This window comes from Lucilia cuprina, chromosome 3 (genome assembly GCF_022045245.1).
Source record: "Lucilia cuprina isolate Lc7/37 chromosome 3, ASM2204524v1, whole genome shotgun sequence".
NCBI lineage: Eukaryota > Metazoa > Arthropoda > Insecta > Diptera > Calliphoridae > Lucilia > Lucilia cuprina.
Window position 1 is genome coordinate 12,206,883 of NC_060951.1, and position 26,035 is coordinate 12,232,917.

General features: G+C 31.2%; 6 protein-coding genes across 6 annotated transcripts in view; 3 read left to right on the top strand and 3 right to left on the bottom strand.

Annotated features, from left to right (window-relative positions):
• Window positions 1-5,353, top strand: part of LOC111688936 (nose resistant to fluoxetine protein 6) — a 34,425-nt gene extending 29,072 nt beyond the window's left edge. The window contains exons 2-7 of the mRNA XM_046945864.1: window positions 419-681; window positions 2,988-3,166; window positions 3,232-3,945; window positions 4,003-4,168; window positions 4,226-4,849; window positions 5,079-5,353. Coding sequence (XP_046801820.1) covers window positions 419-681; window positions 2,988-3,166; window positions 3,232-3,945; window positions 4,003-4,168; window positions 4,226-4,849; window positions 5,079-5,207 — 2,075 coding nt within the window. The 3' untranslated portion in view covers window positions 5,208-5,353. The remainder of the gene's footprint in view (window positions 1-418; window positions 682-2,987; window positions 3,167-3,231; window positions 3,946-4,002; window positions 4,169-4,225; window positions 4,850-5,078) is intronic.
• Window positions 5,354-6,132: 779 nt separating this feature from the next.
• LOC111688939 (cleft lip and palate transmembrane protein 1-like protein) lies at window positions 6,133-8,139 on the bottom strand. Its single transcript, XM_023451444.2, has 3 exons — window positions 7,588-8,139; window positions 7,057-7,497; window positions 6,133-6,998 (listed from the first exon to the last, which is right to left on the bottom strand). The coding sequence occupies exons 1-3, from the start codon at window positions 8,041-8,043 to the stop codon at window positions 6,204-6,206; spliced, it is 1,692 nt and encodes a 563-aa protein (XP_023307212.2). The 5' UTR covers window positions 8,044-8,139; the 3' UTR covers window positions 6,133-6,203.
• Window positions 8,140-9,766: 1,627 nt separating this feature from the next.
• LOC111688937 (brahma-associated protein of 60 kDa) lies at window positions 9,767-11,694 on the bottom strand. The gene is made up of 3 exons (XM_023451442.2): window positions 11,488-11,694; window positions 10,186-11,412; window positions 9,767-10,118 (listed from the first exon to the last, which is right to left on the bottom strand). Exons 1-3 carry the CDS (start codon window positions 11,608-11,610, stop codon window positions 9,963-9,965), a joined length of 1,506 nt encoding a protein of 501 aa, XP_023307210.1. The 5' UTR covers window positions 11,611-11,694; the 3' UTR covers window positions 9,767-9,962.
• Window positions 11,695-13,294: 1,600 nt separating this feature from the next.
• Window positions 13,295-15,165, top strand: LOC111688938 (26S proteasome non-ATPase regulatory subunit 5). Its single transcript, XM_023451443.2, has 3 exons — window positions 13,295-14,366; window positions 14,424-14,607; window positions 14,670-15,165. Exons 1-3 carry the CDS (start codon window positions 13,406-13,408, stop codon window positions 15,031-15,033), a joined length of 1,509 nt encoding a protein of 502 aa, XP_023307211.2. The 5' UTR covers window positions 13,295-13,405; the 3' UTR covers window positions 15,034-15,165.
• Window positions 15,166-22,865: 7,700 nt separating this feature from the next.
• Window positions 22,866-24,040, top strand: LOC111690095 (putative nuclease HARBI1). Its single transcript, XM_046946904.1, has 3 exons — window positions 22,866-22,990; window positions 23,047-23,473; window positions 23,540-24,040. The coding sequence occupies exons 1-3, from the start codon at window positions 22,872-22,874 to the stop codon at window positions 23,933-23,935; spliced, it is 942 nt and encodes a 313-aa protein (XP_046802860.1). The 5' UTR covers window positions 22,866-22,871; the 3' UTR covers window positions 23,936-24,040.
• An 11-nt stretch (window positions 24,041-24,051) lies between these two features.
• On the bottom strand, window positions 24,052-25,206 carry LOC124418933. Its single transcript, XM_046946905.1, has 3 exons — window positions 25,075-25,206; window positions 24,838-25,018; window positions 24,052-24,779 (listed from the first exon to the last, which is right to left on the bottom strand). Coding segments are annotated over exons 1-3 (591 nt in total). The 5' UTR covers window positions 25,077-25,206; the 3' UTR covers window positions 24,052-24,371.
• Window positions 25,207-26,035: the final 829 nt, after the last annotated feature.

Genomic DNA, 26,035 nt, shown 5'->3' on the forward strand with positions numbered 1-26,035 from the left:
GCATATTTAGAGACACAATCGTTCAAGTCTAGTCTAGTGGTTTCAGTCAGCAACATCGTCGTCAGTCAATACAAAGTATGTTAACTATTGTTGTTGTTGTTTATTTATTGTTGTAATTCTTGTTATTGCTGTTAAAGTATTAACCATATGCAATTATTACAATTATGTAACAATAAGTCAATGTTTTACTATTACATTACGAATACAATGCTGACTTGACGTTTTGTTTTCGCTTTTGAAATTATTTCTGTCTTAGTGGTTTATTTAAGCAAATCATATGATTGTTCCAGAAAATTTAGTTAGTATTTAGTTACAAATTAATGCAATTTAAAACTATTACTGAAATAAATATTTAACACTCTAATACTAATAATAACATAGATTTATAACTTATCTTCCTTGTTTTATTCTTTTTTAGTGGATGATGCTTCGGGTCATTATGCTTCTGGTTTCTTTTATGGCAACAACTATTGGATGGGTTCAATGTCTCTATGTAAAGCCGTCTATCATGATGACGATGAAGAGGATCAGATACGTCGAGAAACTGCCAAAAATTCTGGACTGCCATTTGCCAAAGCTCATACGCAAACTTATACATCGGTCTATAATGAAAATCCACCTTTTATTCCGGGATTTTATATTATTAAAATGCTCCTGAATGAAACATATCCAACAAGTGTTGTAAGTGTAACTCTCACTTTGAATTTAATATAAAAATGTAAAAACGGGTTAATTCGGTTAACTCATATCAGGTTCTATTAGGAATTATTTACTGGTTATATTAGGATACCCTATTGGTCACAGTAGCCCGCACTAAGTATTACTTTCTGCTTCCAGATTCAAACCTCCAGGTTTCATTAATAAAGCTGAAGTTAAAGGTTTATCACAGATAACTCTATCATACCTGAAAGTTGGGAACAAAGATACATTCTGTTCTGGACAAATGTTGTGAATTGGCTCATCCTCGTCTAAGTTATATCAGAGTTCATTTTATTAAATATCTAGTCATATGGGATTAGTTCCCATGACAAAATGTCCTGTAATTACTGACAATAGCATTAATGTTTGCATTTAACATAACATAAATCCCAAGTAGATCTAGAGGTCTGACTAATGGTCTAAGTTGGGCCATGTCATATAGTTAATTTTTTTTTCATTTGGACCAATACTCAGGAGATGACCCCTACTTATGCGAAGCATTGTATTGGGACTAGGAAAATAGGTTGTGTGAAGGAGGATAAAGGGAATAGTGTTTGTGGACATTTAATTTAAATCTTCTTATATCGAAAGTGGCAGGGAATACCTCTGCAGGAAGTGTATTCCACATACGAACGGTGCGGCTGAAGAATGAATTTTCCCTGTAATGTGTTGTGCAGTCCACTGGCCAATCTACCACCATTGGGTGTGTTCTTGAATAAAGTGTTACGGGTATCGGGAACAAGTTCCCTAATTTTAAAGGAACACATTCCATTGTAGTATCAATAGAACACGTTGCGACGATGCTCCACTGAATCAATAGAGTTGGATACCCAACTGTCACCGATAAGTATCTTCGACCTCTCCTGTCAAGCAAGGAAATGGCCTCCAAAATAGGCTTCGAAGCTCCGGCCCATACATGAGAGTTGTATTCCATTTTCGGTCGGATATATGTGGTGTAAATAGTAAGAAAATCAGATGGAGTGAAGTATGTCTTACAACGTTTCAAAAAACCGAGACACTTGAATGTTTCTTTCGATACTTAAAAAATGTGTTTAGTCCAGAGGACATCGCACTGAATTTTCATGGGCAGCACATCAAGAGTTTCTGATTCCTTAATATTTACACCACCGATATATAAAGATGGAACAATAGTATCTGCCAAGCGTTTATGGACATTAAAAACGACTCTGTTAACACGACCACATTTAGAGAGTTTTATCAAGTGATTAAGCGATTCATTCATATTGCGCCTCATTGCCCCAATCTCTAGAGGGCTTGGCCTATGATTAAATGAATAAGAATGGCAGATACTGCTGTCATCCGCAAAAGAGTAGATAGAGTTGGAAGTTTGACATAGAAAGTCATTTACAAAGATAAGAAATAGGGTAAGGGAAGAACGGAGCTTTGTGGTACCCCTGAATTAATCTTGAACTTGTTTAATGAGATCCCATCTATAACAACTCGTATAGTGCAATCTCTGGGAAAACTCGAAATAAGCGTCGGAATTGAAGAACTAGCATTATCATTTACACTTTTAACGAACGAACAAAACACAGTGAAAGTATAAGTAGCATGTAGAGAGCCGTTGGCTGAAATAAGATCCAAATATCTTGGGGTGATATTATTTTTATTAAAATACAATTTTTAATTTTTAATGGCACAACAGGCCCGAGAGTGGCCTGTGGTTTTGATAAAGATAATTCCTCCTATCAACCTAATCGCAACATTTATATAATACTTTAGCGTTCTTTATTTATACAAAAATTCAAGCATTCAGTCTGACGACAAAGTTAATCTAATGGCTGAATCGCCATAGGTTTACTGACCGCCTTGAAAATGCAATCAATAAATTTAGAGTTTATACATGCTTCTTGCAGGTCAGCAAGAAGAATATCCTTAATCTATTTATAGACATAATAAAACAACAGAACACTTCCTCCAGAAAAGTGTAAGATGTAAAACGTATCATAACACTTATGGAATATTGCTCAGTACTCCTGAGTCAGCAGCTTTTAATTACATTTATATGTCGACAATGCTCTTTTTGTAGTAAGGACCCTTAAATGTGTCCAACTAGTGAATGAAAAGCTGTTTCAACAGATTTAGTGTTGATATAAACATGTTACGAATTAGAGAAAGATTCTGGTGTCATTTTATGTCTTTGTGAAACATCAACAATTCCTTCCAGAGTTTTGAGTAGAAAATACCCAAAACTTTGTTCTCCTGTAAAATCTGAAATCGTTTATAATTATATAAAGCAATGTACCAAAACTTTTTTCTTTTTCCAGGTTCGAACTGTTTATGTGGGCGTCTGTTTGCCCTCAACTTGCTCTAGTGGAGATGTTAAAGAATTGGCCAAAAATGCTTATAGATCAATAGAATCACGGGAAATCAATATATTAGATGTACGAGTACCTACCGATCGAGAATTTAATATATTTGAAGATCGTACTTTTTGGATACTAATGTAAGTTTTGCACTAATTAACGCATACTAACAATTGAAAATTATTTCGAATTTTTTTCTTTGCAGAATTGTATCAACAATTGTAATGCTCTTAATTCTAACGGGAACCATGTATGAGGTGTTTTTAAGAAGACAATTGCGAGAAGCTTTGCGACAACAGGACAAAGAAATGATGAATAACAGTGAAACTTCTTCGGGTATTGGTTGTGCTTCCTCCGACTACAGTGATTCGGTGACGAATGAATCCTTGAAAAAAGAATCCCTTAAAGAATTGAATATAGTCCTAAACTTGCCTCATACTGTAACAAATATAAATGGTGTTATTACCAGCAATAGTACATCCGATGAACATCTAGAAGGACATTTACATGAACCCGAGAAACTAAGCATTTATTCTGAGCTATTGTTATCCTTCTCGGCTATAACAAATTTCAATGCCATTTGTGATCGTAATGTTGGTTCCGATACTATACCATCTATACATGGTCTAAGAGCTTTTTCAATGGCCTGGGTTATATTGGGCCATACTTGTATTGTAATATTTAAATATTCCGATAATTTAGAATTGCGCAAAGATGTAGAAAAGAATTTCTTCTTCCAAGCCATTACAAATGGACCATTCAGTGTGGATACTTTCTTCTTTATCAGTGGTTGTTTGGTATCATATCTATATTTCCGCACAAATGCCAAGGGTAAATTAAATAAACTGGCCAAGGGTACCAATGAATTCACGAGATGTACAGCACACTTTTTCGGCTTGGTTATGTACCGTTTTATGAGGTATGTTGTGGTTAGAAAAATGAGAAATTTTTTATGTATAAAGTTCTTTTTTTACAGATTAACCGCTCCTTATTTGTTTGTCTTGGGCGTGGTGCAAGTGTCAATGAAATATTTGGCCACTTATTCTATTTTTGATCCTCCCACTAATGATCACATAACATGTCCCGATTATTGGTGGCGCAATATGCTTTACATTAACACTCTATTCCCAGTGGACCAAATGGTAAGTAATTAGAAAGGATTTCAAGTTGTTTAATAAAATATTTACTTTATATTGCAGTGCATGCTGTGGAGTTGGTATTTAGCTAATGATACACAATTCTATATAATCGGAGCTATAATTCTGATAGTATCTGTACGTCACTTTAAGCTATCAGCTTTTACAACGTGTGTTTTCCTTGTTCTATCATGGATAACTACTGCCATTATTGCCTTTACCAATAATCATCGTCCCGATTCTGATGATCCTTTGGCTTTGTTCGATAAAATTTATGATAAACCTTGGACTCGTTTGGGTCCTTATTTAATAGGCATGGCCGTAGGTTGGATTCTTTTCCGCACAAGTTGTAAAATACGTTTATCGAAACCAACAGTGATTACTGCCTGGACTTTGGCATCCCTTAATTTGTTCGTCTTAGTTTTTGGTCTTTATCGTGCCGAACTCTCCCAACTTACCGCTGCTCTATACAGTTCTCTAAGTCATTCGGCGTGGGCTTTGTCCTTGGCCTGGATTACTATTGCCTGTTCTACAGGTTATGGTGGTTTTGTTAATACTTTGCTTTCAGCTCCTTGCCTTTATCCCTTCTCTAGAGTTACATACTGTGCCTATTTGGTTCATCCCATTGTTATACGTTCAATGGCCTTGAATACGGATTCACCTTTACATTTGGGTGGTGATACAATGGTAAGTTAATTGTTTATTATTACTTTTAATAAAGGAAATCATCTTAACGTTTAGTTGATATTAAAATAACATTGTGAATTGTTAATTTTAAGATTTAATCATTATGCCTAAAAGTATGCTTTTATTTTGGTATCATTACCAAATTTTATTAAATTCACCACATATTAAACTAGAGTTGTTTTAGGTAAAATAAGTAATTTGTATAATTTTATTATTTTCTATTTTACAGGTTGTCATGTTCTTTGGGTTTGTGGTGGCCTCTTATCTACTCTCCTTTGTGGTATCCATGTCATTTGAAGCGCCCGTAGTAACAATGCTCAAAATTTTATCTCCTAGTCGAAAAAAGCGTTTAGCTTAATTTATCAATAACTAAAACAACAACTACGCTTGCAATTGTTTTATATATTTTAATTATGTACATAATTATTTGTTAAGTTTATTAAAACAAAAAAAAACACGAAACGAAACACTCCTCTATTTATCAACGAACTAATAATAGAAAAACTAAAACTCATCATACATTTTACAAGATTATTTAACACAAAAAAATGAAATCATTATAAAATTAACATTATGCGAAATGAAATCGTCTAAATTATAAAACAAATATTGTCTATTTTATTATATATGTACTTATGTATTTGTATATTTATAAAATTAAGAAACTTTTCACAAAAAAAAAACGAACAAACTCTTGCTATTTCTTACTTTTTATTTAAATTATTCCAAAGGATTAAGGTCGTTAATAAAACATTTTACATTTTTTTTTAACACATTTCAACTATACGCCAACATACATGATCATTTCATTACTATTTTCTTTGTTAAAACAAAACATTTTAATTATATGTATTAAATATTTGTAATTAGAAATTAATTAGTAAATAATCATAATGTTTGTTTATAAAACAATTCGTATAAATACATTAGTGCAGGATGTAATAACTGCATCCTGCATTCATGTGTATGTAATACAAGTTTTTTATACAAATATTTTTAATTTAAAACACAAACAAATATAATGTGCTAAACTCATGTATACATTGAATTAATTGAAAAATAAAATGTTTAGTCTTAAACCAATCTATTGATAAGAGTTCTTTTTATTTAAAATGACTCCAGATAAAAAAATGTTCCACTTGAAAATGTCAGAAAAGTTCCATCCTAATAAATAATTGAAATTCAAACTTCATTTTGAATATTTCAACGTAATCGAATTGTTTAAAGCTAAAGAATTACATAATTCTTAGCATTTATTTATATCAAATCACAACAACCAAATATTTGTCTACATTAAAATATGGAATGTATTTATTAAAATATTATTAAAATTAAAAAAGTCTTCTACATTTATTTATTTAAGTTTTTTATCTTCTACACTAGTAGTGGCAGTAGTCTCTGTTGCATTTTCCATCAGACGCTGAGTCAAATCCTCATTATCCAACGTCTCTTCGATAGTAAGGCCAGTATCAAGACGTTTCTTGTCAACGGGATACAGCCAACGTTGATACAGATATATAAGGAATACAACATCATCACGTAGACATGCAACACGGTGGGCAGTTGGCATAGTTATAATAAAGGCAAATACATCATCAATAAATGTTATAAATGCTTTATACATAAATGCGCGCCATGGCAGATCCGCCACAGACTTAAGTTTATAGTTAACAAACAATTGAGGAAGCATAAAGAGGAAACCGAATGCATAGACGCCTTTAACCAGAGAATTCAATGTCCAAGAATACCAACTACGATGAGGTTGATAAATTAATGAATACACTGCACCAGCAATGCATAAGGGATACAATAAATAGCTGAGATAGCGCATGCCTTGTTTATCGAATTCTTCGGTCTTCGATTCTGCGGTACCAATTGCTTTTGCCTCACCTTCATCTGAACGTTTGTGTATGCCCCTTAATGTGACTTCTAGTTTGAGAATTTTTTTGCATTTCCATAATTCAATTAAAACTCCAACTCCCGCTGGTATTGAGACCAATAAAGAGCTTTTCTCCTCCAACAAGTACAAAAATATAACGATCTGTGAAAAACAACGCCAAAGTGTAGTGCGCATTGAGAGACCTTGATAAGACTTTCGTTGGCGCCAAAATATTACATCGTTTTTAAAGGAAAGAAAATCAAAAAGAGTCTGTAAAAGAAAATTGTTAATAACAAATTTCTAACTTTAAAATTTCTTTAGTACTTACATGAACACTGGCAAGAAATATAGTGGCCAAAAGAAAATATAGATTAGTGTCAGACAGTACTGATTTAACTTCTTCAATATCGTTTTTGGTGAAACCCATTTGAAGCATCATCTTCATTGCATGCTCTATCATAAGCATTAGACGTAATTTACCAATACTCATGGGACGGAAATGAAATGTTATAGTAAATGTGGTCATATTACGATTAACTGGAACTAAATTTTTCATGCGTATATTAAAAAAATCAGTCTTCAAAATGGGTAAAATCTGTTGATGTCGATTGACATGTATCAACTGTGCCATTTCAGGTGGAACATCTTTAGCAGATAATGAGATCAGATCGGTAAGCAAAGATACATGTACTTCAGACATAATATGAGTTTTGGGTTTAACTGATGCAGCTGAATTTTTCTTTGCTTTTGGTTCTTTCTGTTGGTCCTTCTGCAAGAAAATTTGAATATAAACAAGTTTGTTTCTTAAATCTTTTAACTTTTTGGCGTATCACTAACAAACAACTCGAATTAAACTTACATTACCACTCTCTCCTAATAAATTAAAGGCTTCAGCTTTTGGAACCATGTACTCGGTAATACTTAAACTATGTATTACAGTGGGTCCATCTCTTTTAAGTGTCTTCCATTCCAATGGTTCACCTTCTAAAGCCAATACTACTTGTAAGTGCAATGTGCCATTGCGTCTTGTCTTTGCCGGTACTTGAATTTCATAGTCTTTTTCATAATGTTCCCAGTAATTGAAATTCTTTAACGATTCCAGTTTAGTAACCTCAGCAGAAATGGGATTTGCACTGGTGGAGGTAAATAGAGCTACTTGCATACGTGGTTTATTTGTCAGAAAGGAAGTGTAGCAAGGAATGTCACTACACTTGAGTGTGGTAAACAATTGGGCCATCATCCACATTGAGTGACCGATGTAGCCGAGAAAGGCTACTCCCAAAATTGTGGTGATCGATGGAAAACCCATTTTCATTTAAATATTAATTAATATTTTTCCATTAATTATAAAGAACAAACAGAAAACGCCTTAAAAGTAGAAATGAAAAAATGCCGAACAGCTGTGTTCAGAGATCTGCGCCGACGGGCATTAAGTGAGACAGCGGCGTTGATTTAAAATCGACTGTAAACCGACGAAGTTTTCAACAACGTTTTGTTTTGAAATTTTAAACGATTTTAAATAAAACGGTATCAAAAAAATTAAAAAGGTGGATTTTGGAAGTTAATATTTTTTTGTATTTTATCTATTTCTCTCATTATACAACTCATTTTCACAAGATTTTTTTTAAACTCTCTAAACTATTTTGTTATACCCTTGATTTTTGTACCCTTCACTTTCGTGAGAATGGAAATAGTTAATGAAGTATTTTAGAGCTTTGAATGGAACGTATACTAGTTACGAAACAACTTCTTAAAATATTAGGAATTGACTATCAAAATAGGCTTTTAAATGCTTTAGTAAAACATCAGACGACAAATGTTTAGTAAAATTGCGTGTTTTGTTCGATAAAGACCGTGCTAAAAGTGCAATGCTATATATGCGATGTATAGTATAATTTCTCGATTCCAATCCAATAAAGAACATTGAAAATGACATGGAGCAACATATAAAAGCATAAATCGCAATGAATTTTGCCAATTTAAGGCATAAGTTGAAATTTTTTCATGAAATTTCTAAAGACTTCTGGTGAAGATTAAGTTCAGGAGAGGAAACGATAATATCGTAAAGTGCACATATTTTATAAAATAGGAAATTTGAAGTGAATTTAAAAAAAAATACCCGGTTATTTTGTTTTATTTTTAATATTTTAATAATTTTTTATATTTTGTGCTAAATTTATGTGCAGACATATTTGGGGTTAAATTTACTTTGGAAAAAAGCCTGTATGTAACAAATAAGCGAAACAAAATGTAATGTGTCATGATTCTCGAATGACATGTGTTACGTATCAAAAAGAATTTGTTTAAAATGTTAAGAACTATAGGAAATATTTGATGAATATATATACAATAGATATCAAATGTGCTAACCTCATGGCCACTACTGTGTATACCCTTCACCTTGTGTAGTTGTTGTTGCAACAACTACACCCTTCACCTTTGTTATAGATGCTGAAATTAAAACTCAGTTAAGGAACAAAAAAGTACCAAAAAATCCACATTGAAAACACAATAGAGTCCAAATGGAAGTAGCTAGCGAACTGAAATTTAGCAGATATTTTGTTTGTTTGGTATTGAAAATGAGCAATATCGGTCAACGTTTCGCCTAGCCTTCATATTAGGTCCCCTCAGAGAATGACTATAACGCTCAACGAAGCTTCTATACACGTAATATTTAGCACAAGCAAGCCTTCTAGGAACCTTAATCTTTTTGTATAAATTTAAAAGGGCCCCATACTGATGCCCATTAGAATAAAGTTAAAACCACCCTAAATGTCGTTTATGTAGCAATCGTGGTACAATTTCTCATAAGTCACTTTTATCCACTTGTAAATTGTGTTCGAAAGTGTGGCAAATGGCAGTCCAAATTTGACCCCAGCGGCCATATATGAAAAGAAAATGGCTTTAGTACAATTAACTATTAAAAAATACATTTAAAGATAATGGAATACCTACATAAATATTACAAAACGTATTTTTTTCTTAATTATATTAATGTTTATTCTTTTGGAATCATCTATTAAATTTTTGAATTTAGATAGAAATCAATATTTATATTAAATTGAAAAATAAATCATTGTTGCAATACAATACAATACTATGCTTTAATTTTATGTTTTATATTTAAATGAGTCCAACTGACTTATACCACAAAATAATTAAATGAGACAGATAAGTGTGTTAAAAACTAAACCGAAAGTTAGGATTGAACATAAAATGTCTTTTTCACATTCTTTAACCATTTCTTATACCCAGAGCTTGTTCAAGTTCGGCACGTTTCTGATTAACTTTTGTGAAGAAATAACGCGAAACAGCCTCGTGAGTCCAAGGCTGATAATAAAATTCAGCACGACGTTCTTCTTCTGGATTACCAGCTACATCAGTCATTGCCTTATAAATAAAATAAAACAAATTATTATTAAATTACAATAAAATTAAAAAAACATTAAAAATTCACCTTTAAATCTCGCGTTTGGCTAACTATCCAACGTTGTATGAATGTTTGAGGATCTTTAGCAAAGCTAAGGAAGAATTCCCGGTTCGTTTTCATTTGATTGATTGTATCTACGGTTTCGTGAATTTTGGCATCCAGACCTTGAATTTCCTGCTGACTGGCAGTGCTCATTAGGAAGTTATTCATTTGGGTTTTAAGTGTATCATCTACTTCCACATCGATATCGTAACAAGCCGTTTGTTTATTCTCGGCCCCACTTTCTATGAAATGATTAATTACAATTGGATCTGGAGGATGTAAAAGAGGATTTAGGCGTTGAGGAATTTCGGCAAATTTCATGCGTTGGCAACCAAAGATTTGTTCTAAATACTTGTCACAATTAATGTATTCCCTTTCATGGGCATCCTGTAGCTTGTGTGTCTTTATATATTGCCACAGCGCAGATATAATTACAGGCCGGGTTTGTGTATGTACACCCAGCAGACGAGCCAAACGTGGGTCGAGCTTAAACTGTAATGGCTGATAATCCAATAACAGCAGTATGGTGCAGCGTACATTTCTATCACCAGGTCTTTTAACTTGGAAACCATCGGTCTCTTGTGTCGTATGTGTACGATGCCACTCAACCAAATGGTTGTCTGGACCATAGAGCTCCTTGTCGAGTTCAATGACAAGTGACTTGAAAAATGATGAAAATTTTCTTTTTATTTTTGTATTGGGATCCCCCTTACCATCCTCCAATAAACGCCCTTCAACACGCAGCTCCCACGATGCTACCGAACCCTCATCACCATCATTGGTAGGTTCTTTGCTGGGATAAAAAGTATTCGAGATGAAAATGCGCAGTTTACGTTTTTGTTTCATGGGACGTTTAAGAGCTTCCTGTATATCCAAACGTTTTCGCATTATAGTTGCATCTAATTTACGTTCGAATGTTAACAAATCCATATAGGCCTGAGACTCCGGTACCAGATCACGCACTTTTTGTGGCAATATCTTATCGGCCAACTTCTTTTTCTTTTTGGCAGCTGAAAATTCACTTTTGTTTTGTGTACTGCTAACAGTACGCGATTCGGCAGAACGTTTACTACCACCACCGCTGCCAGTCCCACGAAGACCACTTTGAAAGCCCGGCTGTGAGGCACGCTGGTGAAGTGGAGGACCACTAGGTGAATTTGTGTTTGCTTGCACCGTTTGAGGGTTGCTGGGATGAAGAGGAAAACCTCTTTGCTACAATAGAAAATTAAATGTTTTAGTTTTTTGTGTCACACTATCGATCAAATACATATGTATTCGTATACGTACCGGAAAACCAGTTCCAGCTGCGTATGGACGCATACCGGCTGCTTGAGGTGGTGGTGGTTGATAACGTGGCTGTCCAGGCACTGGTGATTGCCCTGGCTGTCCAGGAGCAAACCTTTGAGACATTTTATTCTAAAAAATTAGCAGAAAATCTACACGACAAAAATTATGTACTCTCTTTCAACGACGCAAAGTTTTGTGGTGAAATGACGCCATTTTGCCAGTCAAATGTCAAACAGAATTCACCATAGTTCATAACAGAGAGAGACAGCATTGCCAACTTTAATTTTATTTATGTACACCGAACAAAATATTTGACATTTTTAACAATTAGAGTTCAAAAATTAGGGAATTTTAAATAGTTTATTTTCTTTTTCAATTGAATATGAGAACTTTTCATTTCAATTCAGAAAATATCAACTAAGATTTTACATTTGAAATTCAGAGGAGAACATTTGAAAATGGGAATTTTCATTTGAAATTTAGAAAAGACCAATTAAAAATGCGTATTTTAAATTTAAATTGAGAAAATATCGATTGAAAACAAGATTTTTTAATTAAATATATTAAAAAATCTCATTTTCAATTGATATTTTCTGAATTTCAAATGAAAATTTTCATTTTCAATTGGAATTTTCTGAATTTCAATGAAAAATCTCATTATTGATTGTTGAATTCCGAATTTCAATTAAAAAATCACATTTTGAACTGTTCTTTTCCAAATTTCCAATGGAATATATCAAATTCAATTGATAGTTTCTAAATTACAAAAGAAAATTCTCATTTTCAATTGATCTTTTTAAATGTTAAATGAAAAATCCCATTTTCAATTGGAATTGTCTAAATAGCAAATGGATAATCTTACTTACAACTCAGCTTTACTGTTTAAAATGGTGTAGATCCCTAGACAAACAAGTTATTCAATAATTTTTCGGAGTTTGATAGTTCTTTTAATGTGAGGCCTTTGAGCCTAAAATTTGTTGGTTTCAGAGTAATGGGACTTCAAAATTATACTTTTAACATAAAAAACATTAATTATACATATATGATATACCGAGATTTTTCGCGCTGCCGGTACAAACTGGTTCAAGAATCTAGTTTTATACCAATAAAGCTTTTTTAAATTCAATATGTTGCCTTTAAATCATTTTATAAATTATTTACCTTTATTCAGCATTTATGTTAAAACAATTTCTGGAAAAAATATACTTTTTATTACAACAAAATGTTTAACGGAAAAATTTTCGTGAATTCACTTTTTGTTTATGGCAATACTATCAAGCAATTGTTGCCAACAGACTTTTTATTGATTAGTGCTGCCAATATTATCCCTTTAATTGATGTTCTGTTTGTCTTTTGAAGAAAATCTTAACACTTATTGAAACTTTAAAAATTTAGTGTTCTTCAAATCGATTTTTTTATGGTAGAATTCAGAAAAATAAACATATTTTAGCTTTGTTCCAGAACTTTTCTGGCTAAAATAAATTAATGAATTTTCTTTTCGTACTTGTAAAAAGTACGGAAACATAAAAAAACTAAATTTCTCTTTCAATAAATATAGAATTTCAAACTTTCTTTGTTTTCAATGTACTTTTTAAACAAATAAATTATTTGAAGTAATTTGAAAAATTGTTTATGCTTGCTCTGTTTTGTTGTTATAAACAATATATTTGCTTTCAAAATCACACTTTCTGATCTGTCGGATTCCGTTTATATTTAAAATTGTGGATAATTTAAAAACTAAACGTAGTTAAAAAATAGCAGTCGATTTTAAGTCACCGCCGACATATTTGTTGTCAGTCGCCACCGCCGTTAATATTTGTAGGCGCAGGGCTCTGAATCAGTGATTTTGCAAATATTTGTTTACGATTTGTTTAGTTTTGTAAATTTAATTTTTTAAATACAAAAAAAAAAGAAAAACATGACTGAGGAGTGGTGTTGTGAAAAACTCGAAAGTCTCAAAACAAAAGAAAATCGTTTGTCTACATTGGCAGAAATACGCGGTCGGCTTAATGAAACTCCAAATTTGGAAACTAAAGTTACAAACCGCTTACTGAGTTCCTCGGAAATTTATGACTGCTTAGAGGAAGACGACCAAGAAAGTGATGCAGCAGTTAGTGCTGAACCGCTTGATTTGGTCAGTGATATATTGTCCATATGTATGGCAAGTTTAACTTTAAGACAAAACGACTTGCCGCACTTGTTGCACAGAGCCTTAATGCACAAACGACCCCGCATTAGAGCTCTAGCTTTAAATACCATTCTAAAGGAATTGCAAAATCAAATTGGAGACGAAAACTTAGATGATGTCATTTCTGACGAACTTTTGCGCCATATTTTAAAAGCTCTGCAAGAACCTGAGACACAACTGGGTAGTCCAGCTTTAGCAATATTAACATTGGTATTGGAAGCTCGTTTAGAGGAGCAGTTTGTCAAAGATTCACTACTAAATGCTCTCAAAGGTAATGAAGTTATAAAATGTCGTGTTTACGAGTTGGCTGTGAATTTGGGAAAACGTTCAGCTGCCACATTGGAAAAAGTGGAATATATATTAGATCATGCATTGGTTGAACTGGACAATGATGATATTTTATTACAAGTAAATGTCTTGGAAATACTTGTTTTACTTGCCGAACAAAATCATGGACTTCTATATTTGGAAAAACGAAAAGTTTTTGATGTAATTGGCAAACGTATTGAAGAAATCGAACAGAATCCACTTGATCGTCTATTAATTCCAGGCATTATGAAGTTCTATGGTAAAATATCCAGTGTACAACCACAAAAGATTATAGTGGGATATCCACATATGATTAGTTGTCTATTTGAATGTTTGAACTCTAGTGATACTTCTATTTTACCAGCAGCATTTGATACATTGGGTAAGAGCTCTATATTCTTTTTTTTAATGTTTTTCATAATTATTACAAAACTTTTAGCAAATTTAACCCAAAGCCAACAAGGAGTAATTCTGCTGGAACAGAATTATGGCACTGCCATGAAAGATGTATTTGAAAACTATTCCTCTTATTTGCGAAATTTGCCGACAGATTTAAAGAATCGTGCATTTAGCAGTTTAGAACATATATTTACGTTTGAATCTGCAGTAGCACCGGAAATTAGGTAAATATTAAATAAATTTAATAATTTTTCTTTTGAAACGTTAGCACTTTATATTTTTGTAGTTGTATACTACAACGTTGGTTTAATTATCTAAACGATGGCTCGAATAATATGCAATTTCTAATGGACTTTTGTCGCAATCCCTTCCCTGACATCAAAATATCTACGCTTAATTTAATTGGTGCTCTGTGTCTATACCCATGGGGTATTGAGGCACTTAAAAATACAGCAGGATTTTTGGAGTATTTACTTGACCGCAAGGTGGAATTTGACAAAGATGCTAAATATGCAAAATTCAGTGTCATCAAGTTGTTGGCCGATAGCAGTGCTTTCGATGTTCAAACTAACATACAACTGCGTACTTATGTTAATGAAGGTCCCTATTATGTGCAGAGTATTATGGACGTTGCTGTGGAGGGAAATTAATAAGAATTGACATTAATTTTATTATAATTTTATGTATCAACTGTATTTATAACACCAATACATACACTTACTTTACGTTAAAAGTATGTATGTTATAAAAAGATAATAAATGAAAATTACATATTTTTTCTAGATACACTATATCATCATTTAAAACGTAAACAGCCTATCTAAGATTTTTTAAATTTTACAAAGAAAAAACTATTTAAATTCCTGTCAAATTATCTATTATCAACTATTATATAACACCACTTATCTCAGCTTCACTCTCTAGAGCAATGTCGGTCTATACGAAATTTTCAAAAGAATCACAGAGTTATTTTTCTCAATTTTCATCTTCAAGAATGAAAACGATCACTTTTTCGGAATGAATTTTCTAAAAATCTTCAAAGCCAAATTGACATTTATTCAAATTTATTGTTTTTTAGTTTTAATCAATGTATTTATTTACTAAGTAATCAACCCACATTCGATTGGAATTAAATTAAGTGACAGGCCCGTATAAATCAAAAAATTTTCTTAGTTTAAGAATTCGGCTTCGAATATTCTAATGTAGGTTAGGAAAATTAGTTGAAAACAAGTATAAAAATCATGGTATAAGTAATAGAAGTTAGTGCCAATTTGCCGTAATGTCAGTATGATTAATCATTTGACAATAAACGAGATTTGAAATTTATTAGGGAGATAAAGCTACCATATTCTTGAATAGCAATCCCACTTTTACTTATACATACTTCAAATCTTGTTTTAAACTAAAAACAAATATTTTTATTTTAAATAAAACAAATCTAATAAAAAAATATTTTAGTCGCAATGAGCAGCTGCCTTTTTAAGTGTGTGAAGTTAGCTACGTTTTTTTTCCAAAAATGTTAGTTTGGCAAGTTAACATGCATGTTACTCAAATACTGCTAAATTAACAGAATATTGTGAAGTTAGCTACGGAAGTTAGCTACGTTTTCTGTTTTGCAATTTTACTAAGTTAAGTTAATAGAGTAAGAGTAAATTTAACAGAATTAACTTTTAGACAAAAAAATAAAATAAAATTTTCTAAATATTTTATTCTCCATAACCAAGGTTCCAAAGACAAATTCAAAATTTTTAAATTTTGCATAGCATCTTTTTTAATGTTAAATATTAATTAATATATAGAGACATTTTCATAACTGAAAAATCGGACAAAATTGGAATGGTGCTGTTTATATGACCTGAAAATTCGATAGCTATGCCTTTTTTTGAAATTTTTTAAAAAAATATTTAATATTATGTCAACTTGTATGTAGTTATATTTTCATAACTGAAAAGTCGGCCAAAACTGGAATGGTGCTGTTTATATGACCTGAAAATTTGATAGCTATGGGTCCAAAAGTCTCAAATCCGTATTTCAAATTTTCGAAATCAGTATACCTTTTTTTTGAAAATTTTTTAAAAAATGTATAATATTATGTCAACTTGTATGTAGATATATTTTCATAACTGAAAAGTCGGCCAAAAATGGAATGGTGCTGTCTATATGACTTGAAAATTAGATAGCTATGGGTCCAAAGGTCTCAAATCCGTATTTCAAATTTTCGAAATCAGTATAGTTTTTTTTTGAAAATTTTTTAAAAATGTATAATATTATGTCAACTTGTATGTAGATCAGTCACGAGCAAAACTGAAATTCTAATGCACGCGTGCATAGGCCAAGAAATTCTGCTGACGCTGTGTTTTACTAAAATTTGTTGCTTTGTTACGATCTCAGAGATCAAAATCAAATCAGTTGCTGTTCAGCTTTTGTAGAAGCAAGATCACGTTGCGGATTTTTCTATGCTTATGATTTTTTCTCTTTTATTACACCTAGCAAAATGTTTGATATAAATTGGGAAAATGATTTCTTTTTTATAGAAAACATGGACGGTGAGGCACAATGCGTCGTATGTTATAAAATTATATGTAAAAAAGCTTTATTTTTTTCAAAAGGCATTATGAAACTTGCCATGGACCCTTAAATGACCTTAGGGGACATGACAGAAAAGTAAAGTTGTTGCAATTAAAAGCAGAGTTTTTCTTAAAATTTATAATTAATGAAACAACAGCAAATAATTGCAACAATCTTCCTTTAAATAGCCAAAAAAATCATTGCCTCATAAAAAGGCATCTTATGTAGTTGCTTTATCGTTAGCAAAACAATGTCGCCCATTTGAGGATGGCATTTTTTTTTCTTAAATTTAACTACAGATATTTTGAGTTGTTTTGGAGAAAAATGCCATGAAACTATGCCAGTTAATTATTTGTATTAAAACAGTTAATGCAAATTTAGAGTGCTTCGAAGAAATGTTTGAAGTTTGAAGTGGTTTCACTTCATGGTTATGTAACAGGACAAGTTCTGTATGATGCATTAGATGTTAATGTTTTTGCATTTGCTGACATAAATAAATTAGCCTCAATATGTTCGGATGGATCAAAGGTAATGAGAGGCAAAAATAAAGGACTTTTGGGCATTTTAAACAAAAATGGAATAAATTGCCCAGCATTCCATTGTGTCATACACCAACAAGCTCTTTTCTCAAAGAGTTGGGTATGAAAAATACAATGGATGTTGTTGTAAAAATAATAAATATAATAAGAGGGGGCACAATTTTCTGACACACAGAAAATTTAAAGATTTTCTAGAAAACCTTAATTCGGATTATGGTGATTTACTTTTATATACCGAAGTCCGTTGGCTAAGTCGAGGCAAAAGTTTGGAAAGACTTTTCCATTTAAGAAAAGAAGTACTCGAATTTTTAAAAACTTTATCCAATAAAGATACAAAACACCATACTAATTGTCTTGAAAATCCCGACTTTCTATTAGATTTCGCATTTTTATGTGATATTACCGAGATATTAAATGACCTTAATTTATGCCTGCAAGGTAAAAATATAAAAATATTTCATTTGAATAGAATTATTCACCAATTTAGTACAAAATTAGATCACTTAATAAATCAATTAAAAAGTAATAGTATATCAAATCTTAAGAAAACTTCATCAATATTCATAGAATTTTATTTTAATACGTTTGATTGTATTCAGAAATACGCCAAAATAGTTGAGTCCATAAAAAAGAATTACAATGACAGATTTCAAGACTTAAAATTTATAAAAAAAAAACAACACATATAACTGTGAGGTGGCATTCTCAAGTATGAAACTGATTTTAAGTAAATTGCGGAATAGGTTAACCGATCAACATATTGGTGATTTATTGCGTATTAAGGAATATAAAGGAAACATTGATTTGGATAGATTAGTTCAACTTTAAATTAAGTTCAGTTAATATCTCGGTAATATCCCTTAAAAGTTCGAAATCGAATAGAAAGTCGTGATTTTCTTAATGATATTTCAGTAGTTTTATTTAATACTACTTTTTAAAAATACTACTACTTTTCTTAAATGAAAAACTCTTTCCCTTTATTCCATTTTTGTTTAAAATGCCCAAAAGTTCATGAGTTTTTCTCGTCGTAAAAAGTATTTGCAATAGGAAACAAATTTCAAAACTTTTCTCAGTGTACCACCATTTTGTTATAACGTGCAGTCATCTCTCTGCTGCTTAACGCACACAAATATACACATGGTGGTATGTGTTTGCCCATGACTGTTTTAGAGCGAAGTAATAAATTTCCACTTCGCTCTCAAACTATAGAAAGAGTGCGAGTACTAAAGAAAGAAATACTCAATATAAAAAAAAAAACTAAGAAAAGGGAGTCGGTCATGTGTATTATCCGATACACTACTTTTTGTTTTAAAATATAAGTTAACGAAATATATTTTGAAATAAAGCTTTATTAACTTATCCAATAAAAATTTATTAACTTATCAAAAAACCGCGCATAGTTAACACTATGAGTGTCGCAACTTCAACTTGCAACAATAATATTTAGCTTTGAACAACAAATAATATAAAAGTGTTCAAATATTGTGAATGTTTTAATTTCTTGTAGACAATTTGTAGCGTAAATGAAAATTTTAGTTTTGCTCAATTTTTTTTAATATTTCCTGGACATTGTTTTGACCAATCATTTGATTGACACTGTTGATAGAAATATACATAAATGTATGCACGTATTTAATAAATTAAAAAAAAATCATAAATTAAAAGGAGTTTAATGAAGAAAATTTAAAGAAAAACTGTAGAAAAGCTTTGCATGGTGTAGTGGGGATCTCCAGTTTAAAGAACTTTACAAGAAGTTGTTGCTTGTATTTGTACCTTATATTGAGTATGTATTAGTTTCTTTTTACTGTAGGGAATTCATACCAGGGATAGAAAGTTAATTGTACTTTGCATTGCTATTAAACAAACTTTAAAAACTTCATATACATAAAACTGATTTATTCTTCAGTTTTAACCGATCATTTAAATAATGTTTACAAATTATTTAGTCCCTGAAATGTACTATTTTTGTTAAAACAAAATACCTACTACTTCAAAATTTCAATCTTCCATGCCTGGTCCGTATTGAAAACTGCATATTAAAAAACATTGAGATATTTACAACAAAAAATAACGGTAAATTCTTAGAACAAATGAGATTGTTTTAATAGTTTGAGTATTTTTATTTTAACCTTACATAAAACGTAGAATTCACTTTCAATTTTAAAACTTTGATGGTCAGAAGTGAATTTTTGTCTATGTGATTTGTGGTTTTTTATACAAAGTGATTATTAATTAATAAAATTTAATTGTAAACAATGCAGAAAAAAATATTTCAGTTTACCGTGAAAATATTTTATTTGAAATATAAAAATGCTTTCATCGGAAGCCATAAATATAGTTATAAAGACTTTAGCGCAAGTAATGGATTGATTGAGCAAATTATTAAATATATAAACTCTTTACATGAAAAATACAAATTTTTTAATTATCTTGCCTGTAATATTCGTAATAAAAAACTTATCTACAAACATATATCAACGACAGTAAGTTATATAATTTTATTTTGAACATAGATTAATTTGCATATTTGTTATATTTTAACTATTTCTATACTAGTATCAATACGCACCAAATAGCACCATTCCATTTTTGGCCGACTTTTCAGTTAGGAAAATATATCTACATACAAGTTGACATAATATTATACATTTTTTAAAAAATTTTCAAAAAAAAGCTATACTGATGTCGAAAATTTGAAATAAGGATTTGAGACCTTTGAACCCATTGCTATCTAATTTTTAGGTCATATAGACAGCACTATTCCATTTTTGGCCGACTTTTCAGTTATGAAAATATAACTACATACAAATTGACATAATATTAAATATTTTTTTAAAAAATTTCAAAAAAGGCATAGCTATCGAATTTTCAGGTCATATAAACAGCACCATTCCAATTTTGTCCGATTTTTCAGTTATGAAAATGTCTCTATATATTAATTAATGTTTAACATTAAAAAAGATGCTATGCAAAATTTAAAAATTTTGAATATGTCTTTGGAACCTTGGTTATGGATAATAAAATATTTAGAAAATTTTATTTTATTTTTTTGTCTAAAAGTTAATTCTGTTAAATTTACTCTTACTCTGTTAACTTAACTTAGTAAAATTGTAAAACAGAAAACGTAGCTAACTTCCGTAGCTAACTTCACAATATTCTGTTAATTTAGCAGTATTTGAGTAACATGCATGTTAACTTGCCAAACTAACATTTTTTGAAAAAAACGTAGCTAACTTCACACACTTTGTCTTTTTCCGGACTGCGAGAGTACAAAGCACCATTCCAAAACAAAGAACATCAACTTTTTTTTAGAATTCCTACACTGCCGTATATGCACAAAGAGTGGCTAAAGATTTATTGGGGAAAATTCATGTGAAAGCGGTCAGCAGTCGGATTTACCATCTCCGATTTTAATGATACTTGCCACATATAATATATATAATATGTTCTACATATCATTGAGTTTTTGAATGGAAATTCATTCCAATTTAAAAAAATCTGCGATGGTAAATCCGAATATAGCAGTTTTCTATCCGTTTTAATATAGATTGTTAAATTTTAAGAACATTGTCCCATTATAAGTTTGTATTTGTTATAATTTGAAGGCATGTAATGTCCAAGAGGAAGAATGTCCGGTTAAGTAGAAATGCGGTACCAATGTCCCTAAGGTAAAAATTGTTAATATAAATATAACATAACTCCAAGTACAGTACAGAGAGAAGGATATTGTTATGAAGAATTGGTACATCTAACTTTAAGATTAGAAAGTACTAAACGAGCATTTAATTTATCTTAGCATTATACAAGACTCTTCATAATCTAGTAACTAACTAACTAATTTTTACTTCACTATACCCCTTCAAACATTTAAAAGAGAAAACTATTGCGCATCACCCCAGACGCCACGCCAGAAACACTTCTGGACGATTGTCAGACGAGAACGCACATTTTACAAACACAAAATACATTGATTTCAAATTTTCGTCTTCTAGAAATAGACTTTTAAGTTACTTCCGGATGATAGTTAGAAGAGTGCATCCATTTTGCTTAAACAAAAAACCATGTCTGTTGAATTTTTTTCATCTGGAAGTATACGTTTTAGTGACTTCTGTATGAAATTTGGGTGAGAACACACATTTTCCAATAACAAAATACATTGTTTCCTAATTTGTATCTTCTTGATTTGTATATTTATGTCACTTCTGGAAGACAGTTTGAAGAGTGTTCACATTAATGTTGTATATTATTCATCTGGAAGTGTGGATTGTAGTCACTTCTGCACAATTGTCAGACGAGAGCACACATTTTACAAAAACAAAATACATTGATTTCTAGTTTTCGCCGTCTGGAAGTATACTTTTAGGTTACTTCCGGATGATAGTAAGAAGAGTACGAAAACAAAAAAAATATAAATACGCCATTTTTTAGCGTGAACCCGAAAAAATAAAAATAAATAATGCAGAAATTTTGCTAAGTTCAGTGATGTTTTGTGTTTTGTCCAGTCATGTTTAGTTTTAATTATTCATCGTAAAAAATGAGTTATTGAATTTAATGTTCATAGAAAAATAGTGTAATTAAAATATTGTGAATCTTAAGTAATAAAAAACAATATGACAGTGTTGTGTTAAAAATCAACTGTTAATAAACATTTAAGAAGGTTTTGTTAATTGGCGAAGTGTATTAAATATATACCAGAAAGTATAAGGAAGGATTATATATAAAATTAAAAACTAAGTTGTCATATTAAAATACTATTTTAGGAATATGTTAACAACTTTTAACGGCTTCCATTTCCATTATTTTTAAAAAAGTCTAATATGTTTAATTAAAAATGTTTTTATATTAAATTTCGACTCTCTCTTAATTCGTTTAGGAGGTATACGCATTTAAAGACTTTTTCAAGTTGTACATTTCGACTTTCATTTGATGAACATTGCATTTTTAACATATTTAGATTTATTTGAGTTAAATCTTAACTTTCAATATTTTTAAAACTATTTGTGCGTTTAGGTCTGGAATCATTATATTGAAATTAATACTACTGTTTTATACATAAATTATTTTTTGACTTGGGTCACTCGACACGAAATTGCCCATATAAGATATTTAATATTGAAATCAGATAGTTTTAAACCCACTTTTTTTAAATAAATACAATTTTATTAATTTTCATATAGCTTTGGATTTAATTATTCTAATTATAGGTACTTTTTTAAGCCCATGTGATGACAATCGCACGATTATCAAATTGCATACGATTTGAAAATCGCCAAATTTATTTAAGTATGTGATTGTTTGCGTTTAGTTATTTTTCGAAATCGTTTTCGAAATAATAAAACATATGTTTTGTGCCACAAAATAAAATAAATTATGAATTAAAAATGCCGGCCGCTTTCATGTTAAGTATAATAGCTTTGAAAAAACTCCAAGCTAAAAAAGAACGCATTAAGAAACGCGTACTTAGAGATTCATCCAATCCAATGGATATTCCTGAAAAAGCGTATGTATTAAATATGAAATAAAACTTTGAATTTATGTAATTTGTATACTATTTAGTTTCATAGCACATTATCGCCTTAATAAGGCTGCATTTACCATGATTTTGGATGAAATTGGAGGATATATGAACCAAAGTTCAATTCCAAAAATAGTTCGCTTGGCCGGAGCATTAAGATTTTTAGCAGTCGGTTCTTTTCAAGGTGTGATCGCCAATGACATAAATATAAGTATGGATCGTACAACCTTTTGTAAAGTAATGTGGGATGTACTCAATATTATTGAGGATAGACTCTGTCCACTTTGGATTCAATTGGATATGAATGAATCTGAATCAAATGCATCGAAATTGCATTTCTATGAAAAATATAAAATTCCTGGTGTTATAGGTTCAGTTGATGGAACCCATGTAAGGCTGGTAAAACCTCCGACCGATCCCGAAGTTTATTATTGTAGAAAAGGTTACTATAGCCTGAATGTAATGGTGGTAAGTAGGTAGTAAGGAATATATTTCGGAATTAATAATAACCAACTCTACATATTTTTATTAAAGATTTGCGACAACCAAATGAAAGTACGTGCAGTCGACGCATCTAGGCCTGGTTCTTGTCACGATGCTTTTGTATGGAATTTAAGCGATGCTAATAAATATTTTGCTGAAATGTACTTAAATGGTATTCGAAATTCTTGGTTGTTAGCAGATTCCGCATATGCCTTAGAGCCGTATGTTTTAGTGCCATACAAAGCTCCATCATGTGGGTCAATGCAACACAAATTTAATTTACTACATTCATCAGCTCGAAATATAGTGGAAAGGACTATAGGCAATTTGAAAAGTCGTTTCAGATGTCTTCAAATGTGCTTACCCTACACTCCGTTGAAAGTTGTAAAATTACAAATATTTGTTGTGCACTCCACAATATTTGTAAACACTTCAACGTACCTATAGAAGATGAAAATATGATAGCCTCTATACCAAATGATGAAATTGATGAAAACTCTGGTGAAATTCAAGATAATATTAATGGAGTAGAAATTAGGGACAACATAGCAAGATCACTTTTATAAAAATATTTTTTATTTATAAAAAAATAAATAAAAACATAAAAAATTCATTAAAAATATTTTATTTAGTTAAAAATAATTAAGGAAATCATAAATTGGGTTATTTAAGTAGTTTATTCCTCTGGAATACCCATTTTCTTTCTTTCAAATTTTAGTAATTCTAATTTTATTTCATTCCTGTTTAGGGCTACCTTTTCCAAAACTAGATGGTGGCGTTTTATTTCTTCAAGTTCCTTTTTTTAGGGATCGTATTTCGTCCAGATTTCTATTTATATTTTTTAAATATTTTGAATGGTTTGCCATGGTTTCATTGACTTCTTCTATTTTTGTAGCGACATATTTAAAATTTTTTTCTCTTCCCCCATTAAATTCTGAATGTCTCCATCAAAACGTTTTCTCTTTTTTTGGGGAGAGATTTCAGGAGTTGCCGGCGAAGGCGAATATTCTAGATTTTCTAAATCTATAGTATTTTCACAATTTGGAACCATTGCTGATGATTCGGATTCGATTATTACATCGCTTTTAAAATATGTTTCTTTGGATTGGGTTGCAAATGTTTTTGCCATCGCTACGCCATCAACAGTTTGAAAGATGCCACATATAATAGCCAACTGCTCCTCAACCGGCGATACAAAATGCTGCTGAAATTGCCCCCCACCTGTTTTCTTTAAGGAACTTTTATTCTCTGCTAGTCTAGTTTTAATGCTTCTTCTCCAATCACACCAAGTCTAAAAAAAAATTATTTAAATTTACTTAAAGTAGAATGTCAAAAAATATATGTTAAACCTTTTTCCAATTTGCGACATCTCTAGAAGGTGGACCGCAAGCATTGAGCTGATTAGCCAAGTCAATCCATAATTGCTCCTGTTTGACTTTATCACCTTTTAAGAATCCCTTTGCTAGGCCAGGATGTTTTTCCATAAATTGAAGGAAGATTTTGCATTGATCGGCGGACTTTTGCGGTGCCCTATATGCGAAAATATGATTTATTTGTAGAAATTACTTATTTTTTTAGATACTTACATCTTTTTTTGGTATTTATATTCAAATTTTTGTTTAAACAAATTTTTTCGGTAACTGATTTTATTTTTTTTTGTAGAGACGTAGAATTTATTGACTTTTCAATAATAATAGATTATTCTCATTACAGGTACTCGGTACTATTTTTATACCCTTCACCTTCGTGAGAAGGGTATATATAAGTTTGTCATTCCGTTTGTAATTTCTATAATATAATTTTCCGACCCTATAAAGTATATATATTCTGGATCATTATAGGTAGCGGAGATGATTAAGTCATGTCCGTCTGTCTGTCTGTCCGTCTGTCTGTCTGTCTGTATGTTTGTTGAAATCAGTTTTTAGAAGACCCCAGATATCTGCGAGATCCGAATCTTCCATAATTCTATCAGACATACGACCGGCAAGAACGCTATTTAAAATCAGCAAAATCGGTCCATAAATAACGGAAATATGAGCAAAAAACCGAGACAACCTCTGAAAATTTCATATAAAATTTAGATTTTTTATTCATGCTCAGACAGAAACTGCAAAAAACAAAAACAAAATACATAACAATACGGTAAATATTGTTATTGTAATTTGTTTATAAAAGCAAAGCAGAGCAAGAGCAGCAGAGCAAGAGTAGCAGAGCGAGAGCAGCACTAATGTTTTGTTATTGGCTAGAAATATGAAATTAAGTATGTAGAGCCTGGATTAAGTGAGAACCTATAAAAGGGGACTTTCTGGTACTTTTTCGTTCTTCAAAAGGTATTTTTGAAATTTCTATAATATTGAACCTAGAAACATGAATTAAGTATGCATGGCCCCGGATTAAGTGAGGACCCAAACAAGGGGAGTTTTTGGTACTTTTTCGTTTTTTCAAAAGGTACTTTTTGCAATTTCTACAATATTGAACCTAGAAACATGTAATTAAGTATGTATGGCCCGGATTAAGTGAGGACCCATAAAAGGGGACTTTTTCGTT

Excerpts from the sequence above, each read along its gene's own strand:
- LOC111688939 (XM_023451444.2), bottom strand. The coding sequence starts at position 8,043 with ATGAAAATGGGTTTTCCATCGATCACCACAATTTTGGGAGTAGCCTTT. Across the intron at positions 7,498-7,587 it reads TATTAGGAGAGAGTGGTAAT|AAGGACCAACAGAAAGAACC; the intron begins GTAAGTTTAATT and ends ATTTTCTTGCAG. Across the intron at positions 6,999-7,056 it reads TATTTCTTGCCAGTGTTCAT|ACTCTTTTTGATTTTCTTTC; the intron begins GTAAGTACTAAA and ends TTTCTTTTACAG.
- LOC111688937 (XM_023451442.2), bottom strand. The coding sequence starts at position 11,610 with ATGTCTCAAAGGTTTGCTCCTGGACAGCCAGGGCAATCACCAGTGCCT. Across the intron at positions 11,413-11,487 it reads CAGCTGGAACTGGTTTTCCG|CAAAGAGGTTTTCCTCTTCA; the intron begins GTACGTATACGA and ends TTTCTATTGTAG. Across the intron at positions 10,119-10,185 it reads GCCAAACGCGAGATTTAAAG|GCAATGACTGATGTAGCTGG; the intron begins GTGAATTTTTAA and ends TTTATTTATAAG.
- LOC111688938 (XM_023451443.2), top strand. The coding sequence starts at position 13,406 with ATGACTGAGGAGTGGTGTTGTGAAAAACTCGAAAGTCTCAAAACAAAA. Across the intron at positions 14,367-14,423 it reads AGCAGCATTTGATACATTGG|CAAATTTAACCCAAAGCCAA; the intron begins GTAAGAGCTCTA and ends CAAAACTTTTAG. Across the intron at positions 14,608-14,669 it reads GCAGTAGCACCGGAAATTAG|TTGTATACTACAACGTTGGT; the intron begins GTAAATATTAAA and ends ATATTTTTGTAG.
- LOC111690095 (XM_046946904.1), top strand. The coding sequence starts at position 22,872 with ATGCCGGCCGCTTTCATGTTAAGTATAATAGCTTTGAAAAAACTCCAA. Across the intron at positions 22,991-23,046 it reads ATGGATATTCCTGAAAAAGC|TTTCATAGCACATTATCGCC; the intron begins GTATGTATTAAA and ends TATACTATTTAG. Across the intron at positions 23,474-23,539 it reads ATAGCCTGAATGTAATGGTG|ATTTGCGACAACCAAATGAA; the intron begins GTAAGTAGGTAG and ends TTTTTATTAAAG.
- LOC124418933 (XM_046946905.1), bottom strand. Across the intron at positions 24,780-24,837 it reads ATGTCGCAAATTGGAAAAAG|ACTTGGTGTGATTGGAGAAG; the intron begins GTTTAACATATA and ends ATTTTTTTTTAG.